Source organism: Ictidomys tridecemlineatus, chromosome 4 (assembly GCF_052094955.1).
Source record: "Ictidomys tridecemlineatus isolate mIctTri1 chromosome 4, mIctTri1.hap1, whole genome shotgun sequence".
NCBI lineage: Eukaryota > Metazoa > Chordata > Mammalia > Rodentia > Sciuridae > Ictidomys > Ictidomys tridecemlineatus.
This window is the reverse complement of record NC_135480.1, coordinates 189,564,758-189,580,660: the sequence shown is the minus strand read 5'-3', so window position 1 is coordinate 189,580,660 and position 15,903 is coordinate 189,564,758. Positions and strand designations below refer to the sequence as shown.

At 36.4% G+C, this 15,903-nt stretch overlaps 1 protein-coding gene and 1 long non-coding RNA gene across 3 annotated transcripts in view; both read right to left on the bottom strand.

Annotated features, from left to right (window-relative positions):
* The window catches only part of Hsdl2 (hydroxysteroid dehydrogenase like 2), a 60,347-nt gene that overhangs the window by 8,585 nt on the left and 35,859 nt on the right, over positions 1–15,903 (bottom strand). For both annotated transcript variants that reach the window (XM_005329704.4, XM_040286163.2), the window contains exons 9-10: positions 6,628–6,777; positions 2,767–2,895 (exon numbers count right to left, since the gene is read on the bottom strand). In XM_005329704.4, the coding sequence (XP_005329761.1) occupies positions 2,767–2,895; positions 6,628–6,777 (279 nt within the window). The remainder of the gene's footprint in view (positions 1–2,766; positions 2,896–6,627; positions 6,778–15,903) is intronic.
* Positions 9,393–15,895, bottom strand: LOC144377333 (uncharacterized). Its single transcript, XR_013438229.1, has 2 exons — positions 11,778–15,895; positions 9,393–9,965 (listed from the first exon to the last, which is right to left on the bottom strand). It is a non-coding gene; the product is annotated as an uncharacterized LOC144377333 (long non-coding RNA).

Sequence of the window (15,903 nt, the reverse complement as noted above, 5' to 3'; positions counted from 1 at the left end):
GGTCAACTTCAGAGATGATTTTTTTTTGGTATAAGGAAAATATTGTTAAATTATGTTGTGGTAATGTTTGACCAACTTTAGAAATTTACTAAAAATCATGTACTTGTAACGTAAAATGATGGATTTTATAGTATGTACATATAACTGATAATGATGAATTTTATAGTATGTAATTTTATACCTCAACAATACTATTTTTTAAAACTTTGAAAAATAGCTATTAAGTACAATATACTCCCTTCCTCCCTAACTCCCTCCCTCCCCCTCCTTTCTTCCTTCCCTTCCCTCCCTCCCTTCCTTCCTTCCTTCCCAGAGACTAAACCCAAGGTCACTCAAAAACTGAGCTATATCCCCAGCCTTTTTTTTATATTTTCTTTTTTTTTTAAGAGAGAGAGTGAGAGAGGAGAGAGAGAGAGAGAATTTTTTAATATTTATTTTTTAGTTCTCAGCGGACAAAACATCTTTTTGTTGGTATGTGGTGCTGAGGATCGAACCGGGCCACACGCATGCCAGACGAGCGCGCTACGGCTTGAGCCACATCCCCAGCCCCTATTTTCTTTTGAGACAGGATCTCACTAAGTTATTTACAGCCTCACTAAGTTTCTGAGGCTAGCTTTGAACTCGAAATCCTCCTACCTCAGCCTCCCAAGCCTCTGGAATTATAGGTGTGCACCACCTCACCTGGCACAAACACATTTCCTTCCTTCCTTCCTCCCTCCCTCCTTCCTTTAAGAGACAGAGTCTCTCTCTGTTGCCCAAGCTAATCTCAAACTCCTGGGCTTAAGTGATTCTCCTGGCTCAGCCTCCCTAGTAGCTGGAACTACAGGCACGTACCACTATGCCTTGCTAAAATTTATTTCTATCTTATTGATTTACCACACAGTGGCCTCTGCTGGCCAAAAGAAGAGATTGTGATAATTTGTTTACTAGCTGCTTTAAGTTTTTATATTCATAATGTATCTACTATACAAAAAGGCATAGAAATGTCTATGGTTTCTAAAAGTAGAATTCTTAGGCTGTAAGGTCTAAATTGTACTCATTTAAGAAAAGCAGATGAGATCAATAGCTAAGAATAAAAGAGCAAACTTGCTCCTAGTTGAAACCATTGCTACAAAATACACCTCATAATAACTTACATCTTTTGAAAAATATTCAAAGGCTGGCCTACCTCTCCTAGTCAATGCAAGAGCACATTCACAGAAATGCATAAGTGAAAAGCCCATTATTTCTAGTTTATGCTATGTAAGGACAGGTAAATTAAAGAGGCCATTGATTCACCTTTGAAGATCATCAGAGCACAATAATTAAAAGAATGAGTTTTGGGGACTTAGCTTGGATTCAAATCCTGTGTCCAACATTTATCACTCCCTATCTTGGGCTTGTTATTTAATTCATCAAAGTCTCAGTCTCTATCTTCATAAAATGAAGAACATATTTTATCTCAAAGGACAGTAATTATTGGATATAATTACTGTCATTTCAGTTTACAAGTTGACAATAAATTTTTAAATGATCTTTAAGTTTAAAAAATATTTGTAAGATCTATATTCACTAAAAATTTATCAAATACTTTTGTGTCCAAAACAAGTTTAAGCTCTATGAAGAAAGTATTTAAAACCCTAAACACACACTAAACTATTTAAAATGAATAAAGAGATAACTATTAATACTGAAAGATGCTCTATAATGCACAATGTGAAGATTACCAAACAGTAGTACAATCTTATTTTTCAGTAGTATCATCTTGTTTTTATAAGCATACATTATATTATATACATTCACACGCACACACACAAATATATACGTATGATGCTACACTAAATTAATTGATGGTCATTTTTCAGTGGTGTAATAAAAAATAATTGTTTTCTTTTTTCTTAAGCATATTTTCTTATTTTTGTATGTTTAACCCTACTACAAGGAATGGGGAAAGTTAAAGAAATCTTGATCATAAAGACATCAGATTGGCTCAAATTGAATGCAGGCCACTAGCATCCTTGATTAGAATTGGAAAGCAAGACTTAGAGGGTTCAGGATACACGGTGATCCTACTTGTCAAGATTAAAACAGAACAAAATATGCATAACATTTATAATTCATTATATGAAAGACTTTGGAATATTATAATACCTTAGTTTAAAGTGCTGCTAACACTTTAGAATTTGTTAATGAACGTACCAATTGGAATAGAGTTCTAAGAATAGAAAACAGAACAAATTATCCTTTATTTTTTTCTGACATTGTTAGAAGTAAACGGACAGACAGAAAATCATGCAAAAGGTTCCTGAGTTGGGGGTTCCACAGAAAGCAGTGCCACTGGGCCATGGCAGAGGGCTGGCATTTTCTTATTGCAACAGCTGGCAAGACTAAAGCATGACCCACTCTCAATATATGAACTGCTGCTGAGTATGACATCTCCAGTAACCATGGCATTATTGGAAATATCTTAATCCAGCTACCAGAATGAAGCACACCTAGGAGTCCGTCTGAACTATCCCTGTTTCTAACATTATATCTTTTATTAGCTTCTCAGTAAAAAAAAAAAAAAATTCTGCCATCTATTTTCCATTTGTTGAGTAAGACAGAAGTGACCATAGGGGCAACAGTAAGAATAGCCTTCCCCAAACTATGCTCTTCAACATAAATCGTGGCTGAGATTCCAAAACAAACATTAATGAGTCTTGATTCTTTGGAAAAGAATAACATAAAATATTAGAACTAAATTCTCCATGAACAACAAGTGAACTAACAAAATTGAAAACTTACCTGAAAACATTTTGACAAAATCATCAGTGGACATACTCATCACCACATCTGCCTTATCAGAGGGCTCTCCGTGTCCAACATTCCCACCCCTGTTTTTCAAATCCAGAAACCATGTGCCACCATCTTCACCTATATAGAGATTAATATATAGAAATAAACAATTATTATGATTAGAATAATCTTCCAAAATGCTGTTTCCTGGATTAAAATTCTCTGGCCTCTAATAATCAAACAGCAAATATTTATTGAGCACTTATTTTGTTTCAAGGTGCTAGGTTCCAAAGAGCCTTCAATAAGATAAGAGAAACACTGTTCTCTGGGCTGGGGCAAGGGCTCAGTGGTAGAGCGCTTGCCTAGCATGTGTGAGGCACTAGGTTCGATCCTCAGCACCACATATAAATAAATAAAGGTCTATCAACAACTAGTAAAATGTTAAAAAAAAAAAACACTGTTCTCACAATAAGAGAGGAAATAGAAGGTGATGTATGAACATACTAATAAAAGAAGAACTGGGATTACTAAGTACCAGTAACAGGAGAGAATGGGAAGTTATTATTTCAGGAGTATAGAACTTCAGTTAGGGATGATGAAAAAGTTTTGGAGATGGTTGTAAAACAATGTGAATGTAACTGTACTCTTGAAAGGAATTAGCAACTTTTATTTGTATTTTACCATAATAACAAAAAATTGATTTAGCTGAGTATATAGCTCAGTGGTAGAAGGGCTCACCTAGCATGTTCAAGGCCATGGTTCAATCCCCAACACCCAACACACCTAGGGGGAAAAAAAACACTAGGGCCAGGAAAGCCCAGTTGAAGCTGAACTTTGAAAGTTAAGTAAGAATTAGTTAGTTGGACAGGAAAGAGAGAAAATACCTCAGGCAATGAAAACAGGATATGTAAAACAAAAACAAAACCATCAACAGAATTAAGTGGGCAGGATCCCAGAGGCTCAGGAGGCTGAGGCAGGAGGATCACACTTTTCAAAGCCAGCCTCAGTAAATTAGCAGAGTCTCTAAGGAACTCAGACAGACCCTATCTCTAAATAAAATATAAAAAAGGACTGGGGATGTGGCTCAGTGGTTAAGTGCCCCTGAGTTCAATCCCCAATACAAAAAAAAAAAGGGAGGGCATGAAGCCTGTGTGAGGAACTGGACCTGAAAACAGTACTGTAGGACTGGAGGACAGTGGCATCAGACTCACTCATAAGGCACTCTCGGTGGGGGACACAGTGAGCCACGTTAAGGATTTAGTAACTTCATCCCTCATCCTTTGTCACCATGGAAGGAAAATGACACAATAAGGTTTGCATCTTAAATAGCTCACCCTACCTTCAGTGCAGGTGATACATTAGAAAGGGATGAAGAGGATGGAGAAGACTAGTAAGGACATTGGTGGGATCATTTGTGAGCTTGAAGGTGATCCCTGGATCAGGATCATGGCCATGGGGATGAGGACAAATGGGCATATTTGAGAGAAATTTTCAAAGCAGAACCTCAAAGCCAGAAAACGGACCAAGTATGCAGAAGAAAAGGTGGGCCGTGTGCACAGGATTGATCTGCTAGTTTTCTGGCTTGGGAACTTGGGCAAAAATGGGTGTTGGGTTTACTGAGAAAGGACTAATTAGAAGAACAGCAAATGCAGGTATTGGAAATATTGTGTTGTTTTGAACATTTTCAGAGAGAGGTATCTTTGGGACAGTCAAATAAAAATGTCAAATGAAGGACTGGGATTGTGGCTCAGCAATAATGGGCTCGCTTAGCATGTGCGAGACCCTGGGTTTGATCCTCAGCACCACATAAAAATAAATAATAAATAAAATAAAGGTATTGTGTCCAACTACAACATTAAAAAAAAAAAAGTCAAATGAAATCCGACTAAGCTAGAAATGTAAATATATGACTAATCAGTTCATATGGTCATTGAAACCAGGGGATGATTGGAGTTTCCTCAAACAAATCTGTATAGAGTATAAGGAGTGCTAAGATAGCCACCTAAAGGATACAATGTTAAGGGAAGGATAGAGGAGAAGCTTCTAGCAGAGGAGATGGGGAATAAAACCAAGAAAAGGGGGCATTTCCAGAAAGAAGGAGTAGTCAACAGCCTCGGAAGCTGCAGTGTGGTCACAGGTAGGATTGACAAATGCCCACTAGTGGCATGAATGTCCATCCACGTCCCTGGTGAAAGTCAAGTCTATGGAATAGGGAGGGATAAATGATAAGAGAGCAGTGTCCAGAGTGTGAGTTGCAGATGAAAGTAAGTTTGGCTCTGAAAGGGAGAGAAAGACAGGGTGTGTGGTTTGTTACTGCTGCTATGCTCTGTTTTAAAGACAGAATAGGCTTGGAAACATTAAAATATCACTGGGAAGGAGGCTGCAGGATGAGCAGGTTGAAGAAGGCATGATGAACAACATAATTCCTGAGATGGACAGAGAAAACAGACGTAGAATTTTGCTACTGAAAGTGACATTCATGAGGTGTAATACTGTCACCACCTGTCAGAAATCACAATCTTAGACTCTACCCCAGACCAAATGGATCAGATTCCGCATTTGAGTAATACTCTAGGCACTCAGGATAGTACAGACATTAAAGATGGAGGGATGTGCTCCATTATACAGGAGGGAAGGAGGAACCTATAATGGTTAATTTATATCTGATGGTAGGAAGTAGAGCAATTTCTGTCTGTAGCCTTCTGAAAGGGTTTAAAATAGTTGCTGTGGAAAATAAGGCAGTGGCTGAAAACAGAATTCTGAGATGCTACTTGAAGAAGTATTACTTGAGGTACCATTTGAAGAGGGACACTGATGAACTTCTACTGGTACAGATCTGATTTTTTTTTTCCCTTTTCTTCAACAGGGCTTAGCAGCCTTGATGCAACTATGAAGCCCTCAGATAGTCTGATGATTCAACTGAGACTACAGGGCCTTTGACAGATAACAACATGGAGACAAAGGGTCTGGGACAAGTTTAGGACACAGGCTAGAGAGTGACTGAAGCAATGAACCATGGACTCCAAGGACAAAAAGGAAGTGAAAACAAAAAGGCAAGAATATGTTAAATAGGGCTGGGGATGTAGCTCAAGCGGTAGCACGCTTGCCTGGCATGCGTGCAGCCCGGGTTCGATCCTCAGCACTACATACAAACAAAGATGTTGTGTCCGCCAAAAACTGAAAAATAAATATTAAAAAAAATCCTCTCTCTTTAAAAAAAGGAATATGTTAAATAACCCAGGAGACACGGAATGCAAAAGTTTCTGTAATGGAACTGTGGTAGTTACTTCTGAGGACTACCATTAACCTGTGTTAATTTTACTATGTGGAAAAGAAAAACATTAAGAGGTTTTAAAAAGCTGACTATACTCAGACTGATCTGAGTAACATCAAAGATAAAAATACTAAGTTGCTCACGATTGATAAATTATTGCACTGCACTCCCTGTCATGTTGCATATGCCTCTCAGCATAGAATTTCTTCTCCATTATCATGATGTTATTTAACACTGGAAGTATATGTAATAAAACTATTTTGCATGCATCCATATTCATTGATCTTAGCTTAGAAATCAACAGTATTGGGGCTGGGGATGTGGCTCAAGTGGTAGCGCGCTCGCCTGGCATGCATGCGGCCTGGGTTCGAGCCTCAGCACCACATACATACAAAGATGTTGTGACCGCCAAATACTAAAAAATAAATATTAAAATTAAAAAAAAAAGAAATCAACAGTATTCTTGAATGTCTACATTCAAGCATGTTAAATACAGTCAAGTATTCAGGTTATCACCATTGTACACTGATTTTCTTCCAAAAGAAACATTCCACCTTGTTTCATAATAGCCTCAGATTATCCAACACAGTCCTTACCTGAGAGTTCAAACTGATAGATTGCTTGTGTGGCTTTAACCACATCATCACTGAGAGAGTCCTTAACAATTCTAAATGTTTCTTCCACAGCTCCAAAATGTGCTTTTGACTGTGGCTGTGGCTTCTCTTCTTTGACTTCAGGAACAGCACCTGCAGAATATTATTCATGTAAATGGCCTTAAAGCCACACACAAGATTAATTAGTAAGCAAGAGAGACATGCTACCAAATAGACCTGTTTGACCAAATAACTTTAAACACATTAAGTAGCATATAAAAGTATAAATCAAAGTGATAGAATAGCAGCCAAACATATGAGTTATAAATCAAAGTGATAGAATAGCAGCCAAACATGATATAGTAGCTTATACTCTCTAAGGAAAGGGCTGACTTTCAGAACAGGTTATAAAAAACAAAACAAAGTGGCCTGGGGTTGTGGCTCAGCGGTAGAGCACTCTCCTACCACATGCAAGGCGATGGGTTCGATTCTCAGCACCACAAAAATAAATAAATAAATAAATAAATAAAGGCATTGTGTCCGACTACAACTAAAAAAAAAAATTTAACAAAACAAAAAAACCTACTACTAAACAATACAATGTTTATAATAAACAGATCTAAACAAAACTACTGGAGTTTTAGGGGTCATAATTAATCACTTTTTAATATTCTCTTTGAGTTTTTAAAAAATATTTCTAATTGTCCATGGATCTTCATTTTCTTTCTTTCTTTCTTTATTTATTTATTTATATGCAGTGCTGAGGATCAACCCCTCTACCACTGGGCCACAACCCCAGCCCTATTTGAATATTAAAACCAAATGAGAAAAGAAGACCTTGAAGTCAGAAAAATGAAGATCAAAATACTAACTATGGAATTACTGGAGTTAAAGTGGAGATTGTAGCTTTAATCAACAGCCAAGTGAACTTTGTAATCACTTTCCCTCTACATTAAATTTATTCACCCCATCCCTTTATCCATGGATTGAACTTGCTTCATCTTCCCATTAGGGGTTAGAAATGTTGTGGGCAGGGCTGGGGATGTGGCTCAAGCAGTAGTGTGCTCGCCTGGCATGCATGCGGCCCAGGTTCGATCCTCAGCACCACATACAAATAAAGATGTTGTGTCCGCGGAAAACTAAAAAATAAATATAAAAAAAAATTCTCTCTCTCTCTTTTAAAAAAAAAAATTGTTATGAGCAGAGCTAATGTGAACACCAAAGACAGCCTGCTCAGAAAGAGAATGCTCAGAAGGGTTAGAACTAGGCAAGGTCACTTTCTTCTCCCCATCTCACTGGCTCAGGCTAGTGCCTCCTACTAGACAAAAAGGGAGGTCAAACTGTCAATCTGGTGATGGCTCCCCTGCCTGCAAACACGGGGCTGGAGGAATAGAGACTCACCTATAAGACTTGCATCACTTAACCAACTGCTTAAAAAAACTCAGCATATGATTAGCCAGGGGAGAAGGCACACAGTTCATAGGACTGTTCTGCTCCCACATCATGGTGCTGTCCCCCAATGAGTTCCTTTTTTTTTTCCCCTCCTGGAATCACTTAGAGGAAATTTAGTAGTTGCCCTCAGATACAGGTAAGAACATTTCATTAATTAACTCCAAGGGAAAACTGAGCTCTAGGCTAAAAATAAAATTCCCCATCTATTTCCTCATAAATTATACCCTGCCATCTTATCCAGGACAACTCACCAAAGTTATGAAATGATGTCTAACTGACAGCATAAAGATACTGCATAAGTATACCAAATGTAAGTTACCTTCCATTATAATGTTTTCAAAGACAAATATAAAATTATTCTTCTCTTTAAAGTTCAAGTCCAAGCAAAAATTAAAGATAAAATCCTTAAGATTCAATTAAGCAAATGAGATAGACTACTCTTTTTTCTTTTAGTCAGTTTTATAATTGTTTTTAAATTCACTACAATGTACTCTTTCATTGCCTGCTTCCAGGTCAAATAACTTCTAGTGCTTCTTATGGCATGGCACTGCTTTTTACTAACATACAACATAGATATAAAGAGAGAGATTGTAAGTATACAGCTAATAACTTATCAGATGGCAAAAGCCCTTAGTCGTCACCATCTAGGTCAAGAAGCAGGATATTAAAGGTACCCAAAAGCCCAATCCATGCCCCCTCCTCTGAATGGTTGATACCATTCAGTTTGCCTTATGTTTACCTTCCAAAAAATGGAAACAATCACATAGTTTCTATTTTTTATGCCTGTCAATCCTTTCAAACCCTTCCAAAAATAAAGAGAAGGGAATACTTCCTAATTCGTTTTGTTGAGGCCACTGTTATCATGAGGCCAAACCAAAACAGGAAAACTGTCTACTGAAGACAGACATTACACAAACAGGTAACACATGTACACTTAGATGAAATTAGGTCAAGAAGGGACAGGTATTATTATTTTAAAAAGCAAGAACTGGGATAGGATAGATTATTTTAGACAAGGTGGTGGCCAGTCTGAATTGAATTAAATTACAAAAGGTTGAATATGTGAATACCCACATGCTTACCCTACAATTTGAAACACAACATCTTGTCAATAGTTCACAGTACATTTGAAAAGTAACCTTCAGCCCAATGATTTACTTAATACTTTATAAGCTTCATAATGTGTACTATGTACAATGTCTTTTCCTAGTATATCCTTGAAAATAAATTACTTTTCAAATATATTTTAGTGTAAGTGGATGAGGTATACTGCTATAAGGTACTATTATTTAGAAACCAGATTAAAAATTGAGGCATATATTTCAATATTTATTTATTTGTCTGTTTATTGATTGATTGATTGACTGTGGTATTGGGGATGGAGCCCAAGGTTTTTGCACATGGTAGGCAAGCTATATCCTAAGCGTTATATTCCAATATCAATAGTGCACTGACACAGTTAAGTATACATTGACATTAGATGTATGACTCTAGAACAATATTTGGTAAAATGTATCAGAAGCCTTAAAATGTCTTTCCTTATGCCTAATTACCCACTTTTTGTGACTTAAGAACAAAAACTTATGTGGTAACATTTATAAAATGAAACAATTACAAACCACTAAAATAATATATTCAGGGCTGGGGTTCTGCTTCAGAGAGATAGTGCTTGCCTTGCATGAGTGAGGCACTGGGTTCAATCCTCAGCACCACATAAAAACAGAAAATAAAGATATTGCATCCACCTATATAACTAAAAAAAATATTAAAAAATAATATATTTGGGCTGGGAATGTGGCTCAAGCGGTAGCGCGCTCGCCTGGCATGCGTGTGGTCCGGATTCGATCCTCAGCACCACATACAAACAAAGATGTTGTGTCCGCCAAAAACTAAAAAATAAATATAAAAATAAATAAATAAAGATTAAAAAATAATATATTCATGTGATATAATGCTAAGTTGTCATTTCAACAAGTTACTTCTGAAGACATGGAAAATATTCACAACATAATTATAAGTAAAAAAAAAAGAGTATATATAATTGAATATAAAATGATCCAATCTGGTGAAATATTCATTTGTGGGTATGAATTTTACATCTGTAAAGAAAAAAAGGTGATAAGAAGAACATAAACCCAAAAACAAAGCAACATTTACATTTAGGAGGTGGATTATAGGTAATTTAAAAATTTTTCTTCAAGCTTCTCATACTTTTCTATACTTGTCTATACTTCCATACTAAGACTAATTTTAAATGCTATTAAAATTGAAAGAAGTACACAAAATCTAGTGGACATATTCAAAATTATATTAAAGAGCTAAATGCACAGTCAAAATTAAAAGGAATGAAAATAAAGACACTGACATATACATTTCTGAATGGTGAATTGGGGGTAAAGATAAATTATATCAATAGTTATTATTTAAAAAATATTTTTTAAATTGTATTTTAAAGGGCTGGGGATGTGGCTCAAGCGGTAGCACGCTCGCCTGGCATGCGTGTGGCCCGGGTTCGATCCTCAGCACCACATACAAACAAAGATGTTGTGTCCGCCAAAAACTAAAAAATAAATATTAAAAAAATTCTAAAAAAATAAAATAAAATAAAATAAAATAAAATAAATTGTATTTTAAAGCAATACAATTAAAAATAAAATTTAAAGTTTGGTCTTTTGGAGAAAAAACCATTAAGATACAATAAACTCAGCAATTTTCTGGCAAACAATCAAAAAAATGAGAAAAAGGGAAAATTAAACATGGATTTTTTTAAGTTAATACTACATTTCAACTCTTAAGTAAATTTTAAACCTTAAATGGATGACTGGCTTTTTATTTTTGAAAATCTGGTAACTGGGGGTAGGCTCAATAATGGAGCATTTACCAGAGCATGAGGCCCTGGGTTCAATCCCCAGCATCACAGAAATAATTTTAAAAAATTTAAGGCAGCACAGTGATGCATACCTGTAATCCCAGCAACTCAGGAGGCTGAGGCAGGAGAATTGCAAGTTTGAGGCCAACCTCAGCAACTTAGGGAGTCCCTATCTCTAAATAAAATACAAAATAGGGCTGGGGATATGGCTCAGTGGTAAAGCATCTCTGGGTCCAATCCCCAGTAAACATCCAAAATTAAAGAGCTGGTAATTGAATGAGAAAATAAAAAGTTTGTTCAAAGAAATAACTTTTTACAAGTCCCAATGATTTAGCAGGTGAGATATTTCAACCATTCAGAGAAAACAGCACAGAAAAAGAAAGTTACCCAATTCATTTACCATATTCAAAATGTAACCAGCTTGTTACTCTAAAGAGTACAGACATAAAACTTTTTGGATTAAAACAACAAAATCCTCTTTTTTTCTCTTTTGTGTTCTGCAGATTGAACACTGAGTGTCTCACATGGTAATAAACACATATTGAACCACTGAGTTACACCCCAAACCAAACAAAAAAATCCATCTTACATCATATAACACCCTACTTATGGGTAAAATCTAAAGATTTTCCCATTAAAATTAAGAATAAAGTAAGAATAGCTAAAATAAATATTTTCAATGAACCTCCTTGAAGTTCAAGTCAGTATAGTTAGACAAAAGCAGAAATAACTAGAAAAGGCATATATATAAATAGTAAGTTTGAGCATTCAGAAAATTCAAGATAATTAACTCAGTGATAATTACTATAACCAATATTTAGAGAGTGCTTACCATATCAAATGCAGAATATAATGTACCACCACACTTGATCCTCACAGTGTTTACAAAAGGAAAGCAAGAGATTAGAAAACTGCCAGGCATGGTGGCGCACACCTATAATCCCAGCGGTTCCAGAGACTGAGGCTGGAGGATCGAAAGTTCAAAGTCAGTCTCAGCAACTTGGTGAATCCCTAAGAAACTCAGTGAGGCCCTGTCTCTAGATAAAAAATTTTAAAAGCTGGGAATGTACCTCAGTGGTAGAGTGTTTGCTTAGCGTGCACAAGCCTGTGGGCTCAAGTTATTGGGTTCAATCCTCAGCAAGACAGGAGAAAGAAAAAAAATGAACTAAAATAAGAAGTGAGAAAGGTTTTAAAATGACAACTGGAGTTACACCAGCAATTTGAACTCAGACAGTCAGACTCCAGATCCTGTAATGTTGTCCACAGAGTAATACTTACTCCACATTTCCTTTCACTTCTAACTATCTAATTTGTATAAAGCCAACATAAAGGACAAGCATTGATCCAAGATCTGAACTCACCAGAATTGGCCCAAGCAGAGACTGCCAAAGCAAGGGTAGCAAAGACAGAGGCTTCCTTCATGTTTCCATGGGCAGGGAATGTGTTTAGTTTTAGTAGTTACACCAGAGAGAAGAGCATTTGTCATATAAATAACTGCTGGAACCCCTCCCTTACTGGTGAGTGACTACTCAAGGTGATTTGTATGTTAATCAAGATATATCATCTGTACTGTCAGGTGCCAAAGATATTTCAGGAAAAACTTGAGTTTAGCAGCACTGACAGACATTTTCAAGAGATAAGCTGTATTATTTATCACCTTGAACATTTAGACATATGCATAATGACTTGGCATGAAAGAATAAAACATCAGAAGGAAAAACAAACCTGTAAAGTATTTGAAATGTGCAGTCAGCAGACTGTAAACATGTAAGCTGGAATGCAAGTCACTTACAGCAATTCAATAACTTAAAAAGAAAAAGACATATGAATGACTAGCAGCCTCCTAATATAGCCTCTCCTAACTTCACTCTAAATAAATATAAGTAATATGCTAAAAAAGCGGGGGGGTGGTGGTGGCTGAGGATATAGTTCAGTGATACAGCACTTGTCTGGCATAGGCAACGCACAGCCCTGGGCTCAATCCCCAGCAATGGATTTAAAAAAAACAAAAAACAAACAAATACAACTATCTCCTAGATTGAGACACAAATTTACTGTTAAATCTAGGAACCACGTTCAGCAACCCTAAGGTACAGAGTCAGCTGAAGAAACACAAGCCTGCCGCATGAGAGATTCCCAAGAACAGCCCTGGCCAACTTAAAAAAAGGAGAGAGGCACTCTTTAATTCTCTGGATTAGAGTCTGGGCTTATATCAACTTGAAAACTAGGAGTCAGCCATCTGTAAAACACAGATGTGGTTTTTCAAGAGAGACTCTATTTTTCCTCATTCTCATCTTTGCAATCCAAGTTCAAGCTTGAAGCTCCCAAATAAGAGAACAGACAGCAGGGAGAGTCCTGTGGTGGTGAGTCCTGGGAAGAACACACCTCAGCGCATAGCTGATCAAGATGGGGAGGGGAAGAGCTTTGGCAGCAGGGCATACTGGAAAGAGGAGTCCTGGAAGCAGGTAAAAAAATTCCATGTCTATATACCCAACAGGTACCACATCAGAATACCACCAGATGGACCAGGATTCAAAGGCAAACTACACATCCCTGACATTTGACTACACTACCTCCTAGTAAGACGATGGATTAATGGGGAGAAAATATAATCTGCTGCCTATGAAAAAATAATGTAGCACAAGTGTAATACAAGACTATGCTGAAAAGCAAAAGTTTGTCTCTAAAAATAATTTCCTATGAAATTCACAAGAACTCCTCCACATTAAAACTTCACAATATATTGATCTTGATTTTTTTTTAAACATTTATTTATTTATTTAGTTTTCGGCAGACAACATCTTTGTATGTGGTGCTGAGGATCGAACCCGGGCCGCACGCATGCCAGGTGAGCGCGCTACCGCTTGAGCCACATCCCCAGCCCTATTGATCTTGATTTTAAAAAATACACTACTCTGATAATGGGGAAGGCTGTGCATGTGTGAGGTATGGGGTACATGGGATTGTTCATGTTCCTTCCTCTCAATTTTGTTGTGAAACTAAAAATGCTCTAAAAAATAAAGTCTTAAAAAACACTATATGAAACAGGTACAGAAAGTCATATATAACTGGCTGAGATAGGAAGACAATATGAAATAATGAGAGGCAGTGCTAACTGCAGGAGAAAAGACGAGCCATTATTCCCATCTTTTTATGCTTTTCTTCTGTATTCTGGGAGTCAAGTTTGTCCTCTGTATTAGAGAGAACTCCAACAAGATTTTCTGGTTTGATTTCTATTCTATATTGACCCTAATGTTTATTTTAATTTTGCTATTGTGTTTTTGCTTCTCAAGCTAATTATCTTTTTTTTAATATATGTATGCCTTTATTTTATTTATTTATATGTGGTGCTGAGTATTGAACCCAGGGCTTTGCCTGTCCTAGGTGAGCACTCTACCACTGAGCCACAACCCCTACTTTCTTTTTAACCATATCATATTGTCTTCCTATCTCAGCCATTAATGAAGATACATGACCAATAAAGTAGTTCTTATTTTAAATATGAGACGAATTAAATAAACTCAGTTCATAAATGTCTTCCTTCAAAATATCCAATCTTAGGGTACAAGACAAAAATCAGGATTTGGGGCTTACCTAAACTTAAGACCATACTCTTAAAGACTTTACAGGCTTTTTAGGTAATTTCTGCCATTCTGTAAGAGGACTTTTAAGAAAAAGACTGAAGAGCCTGTTTGTGTTTTTTGTCTGTTTTGTTTTTGTTTTGCTACCAGGGATTGAACCTGGGGGACTCTACCACTGAGCTACATCCCCAACCCTTTTTAATTTTTATTTTAAGATAGGGTTTCACTAGGTTGCTTAGGTCCTAACTAAATTGCTGAGGCTGGCTTTGAGATTCTCCTGCCTCAGCCTCCTTAGCTGCTAGGATTAGAGGTTTCCACTAAAACATCCAGCCAAAGACTTAATTTTTAAAAGAGCTGTGACTAGGTGGTAGGATTCAGAGTTAACTAATTTCCTTTCTGTTATTTTCAAATTTTCTGTTATACAAAAGAAAAATTACACTTTTTATTACCTAAGTAATTTTTTTCAATTTCCTGAAAAATCTGGGCAAAGAAAAGATAGTGACCAAAAAATAAGCTTAAACTGGAAATAAGGTTTGGTGATAGCCTCTAGATTTGCTAAATGTACAGAGGATATTTGTTCCTAACTTTTCTATCAGCCTTCTAAAGAAATCTAGGATCACTTAGGAGATTCACAGTACCTATAATACAAAAATAAGGTAAGGACCCAGAAGAAGCACAGCCATTCTTATTAGTAAACACAAGAGAAATTCTTCCCACGGGTATTAGTTAAAGACAGTTCCTTCTGACTTCTTTCAGGAAGCAATAGGTATGGTTTCAGAACACAAGGACTAGAACCTAAACTCTAGACCAACTCAAGGAGCCTATAATTTCCTAGTTACACAGACAAAGTAAAACCAAAACCTTCTTGAAATAAATGCCTTCCACAAAGCAGTCACAGGGTACAAACTGTGAAAATGATTTTAAAACAATTTTGATGTGACACATTTTTCCTCAAAATAAAATAACATATCACCTTAAAATGCCTAAGGAAAGCGTGCTAAAGAAAATGAATAAAACTTAAATAGATGTTTTTTAAAAAATGAAGAAATTTTAAAAGTCTAACACAGTGGCACAAGCCTGTAATCCCAGCAACTCAGAAGGCTGAGGCAGGAGGATCCAGTTTGAGGCCAGTCTCAGCAACTTAGTGAGACCCTTAAGAGCCTTACTCATAGACAGAAAAAAAACACATGTTTTTTCTCCTTTTTTGCCAGAATTAACTAAATTCACATAACTTGTTTAGTTTATATCACAAAATTATTTAGAAGCAGAAGACAGAAATGTCACTATTACAGGATAAATTCTACATTTTGGGAAAAAAACATAAGTTACTATCTATATTTTCTCACAAAAAAATATGGACTAGATCTTACGGATCTT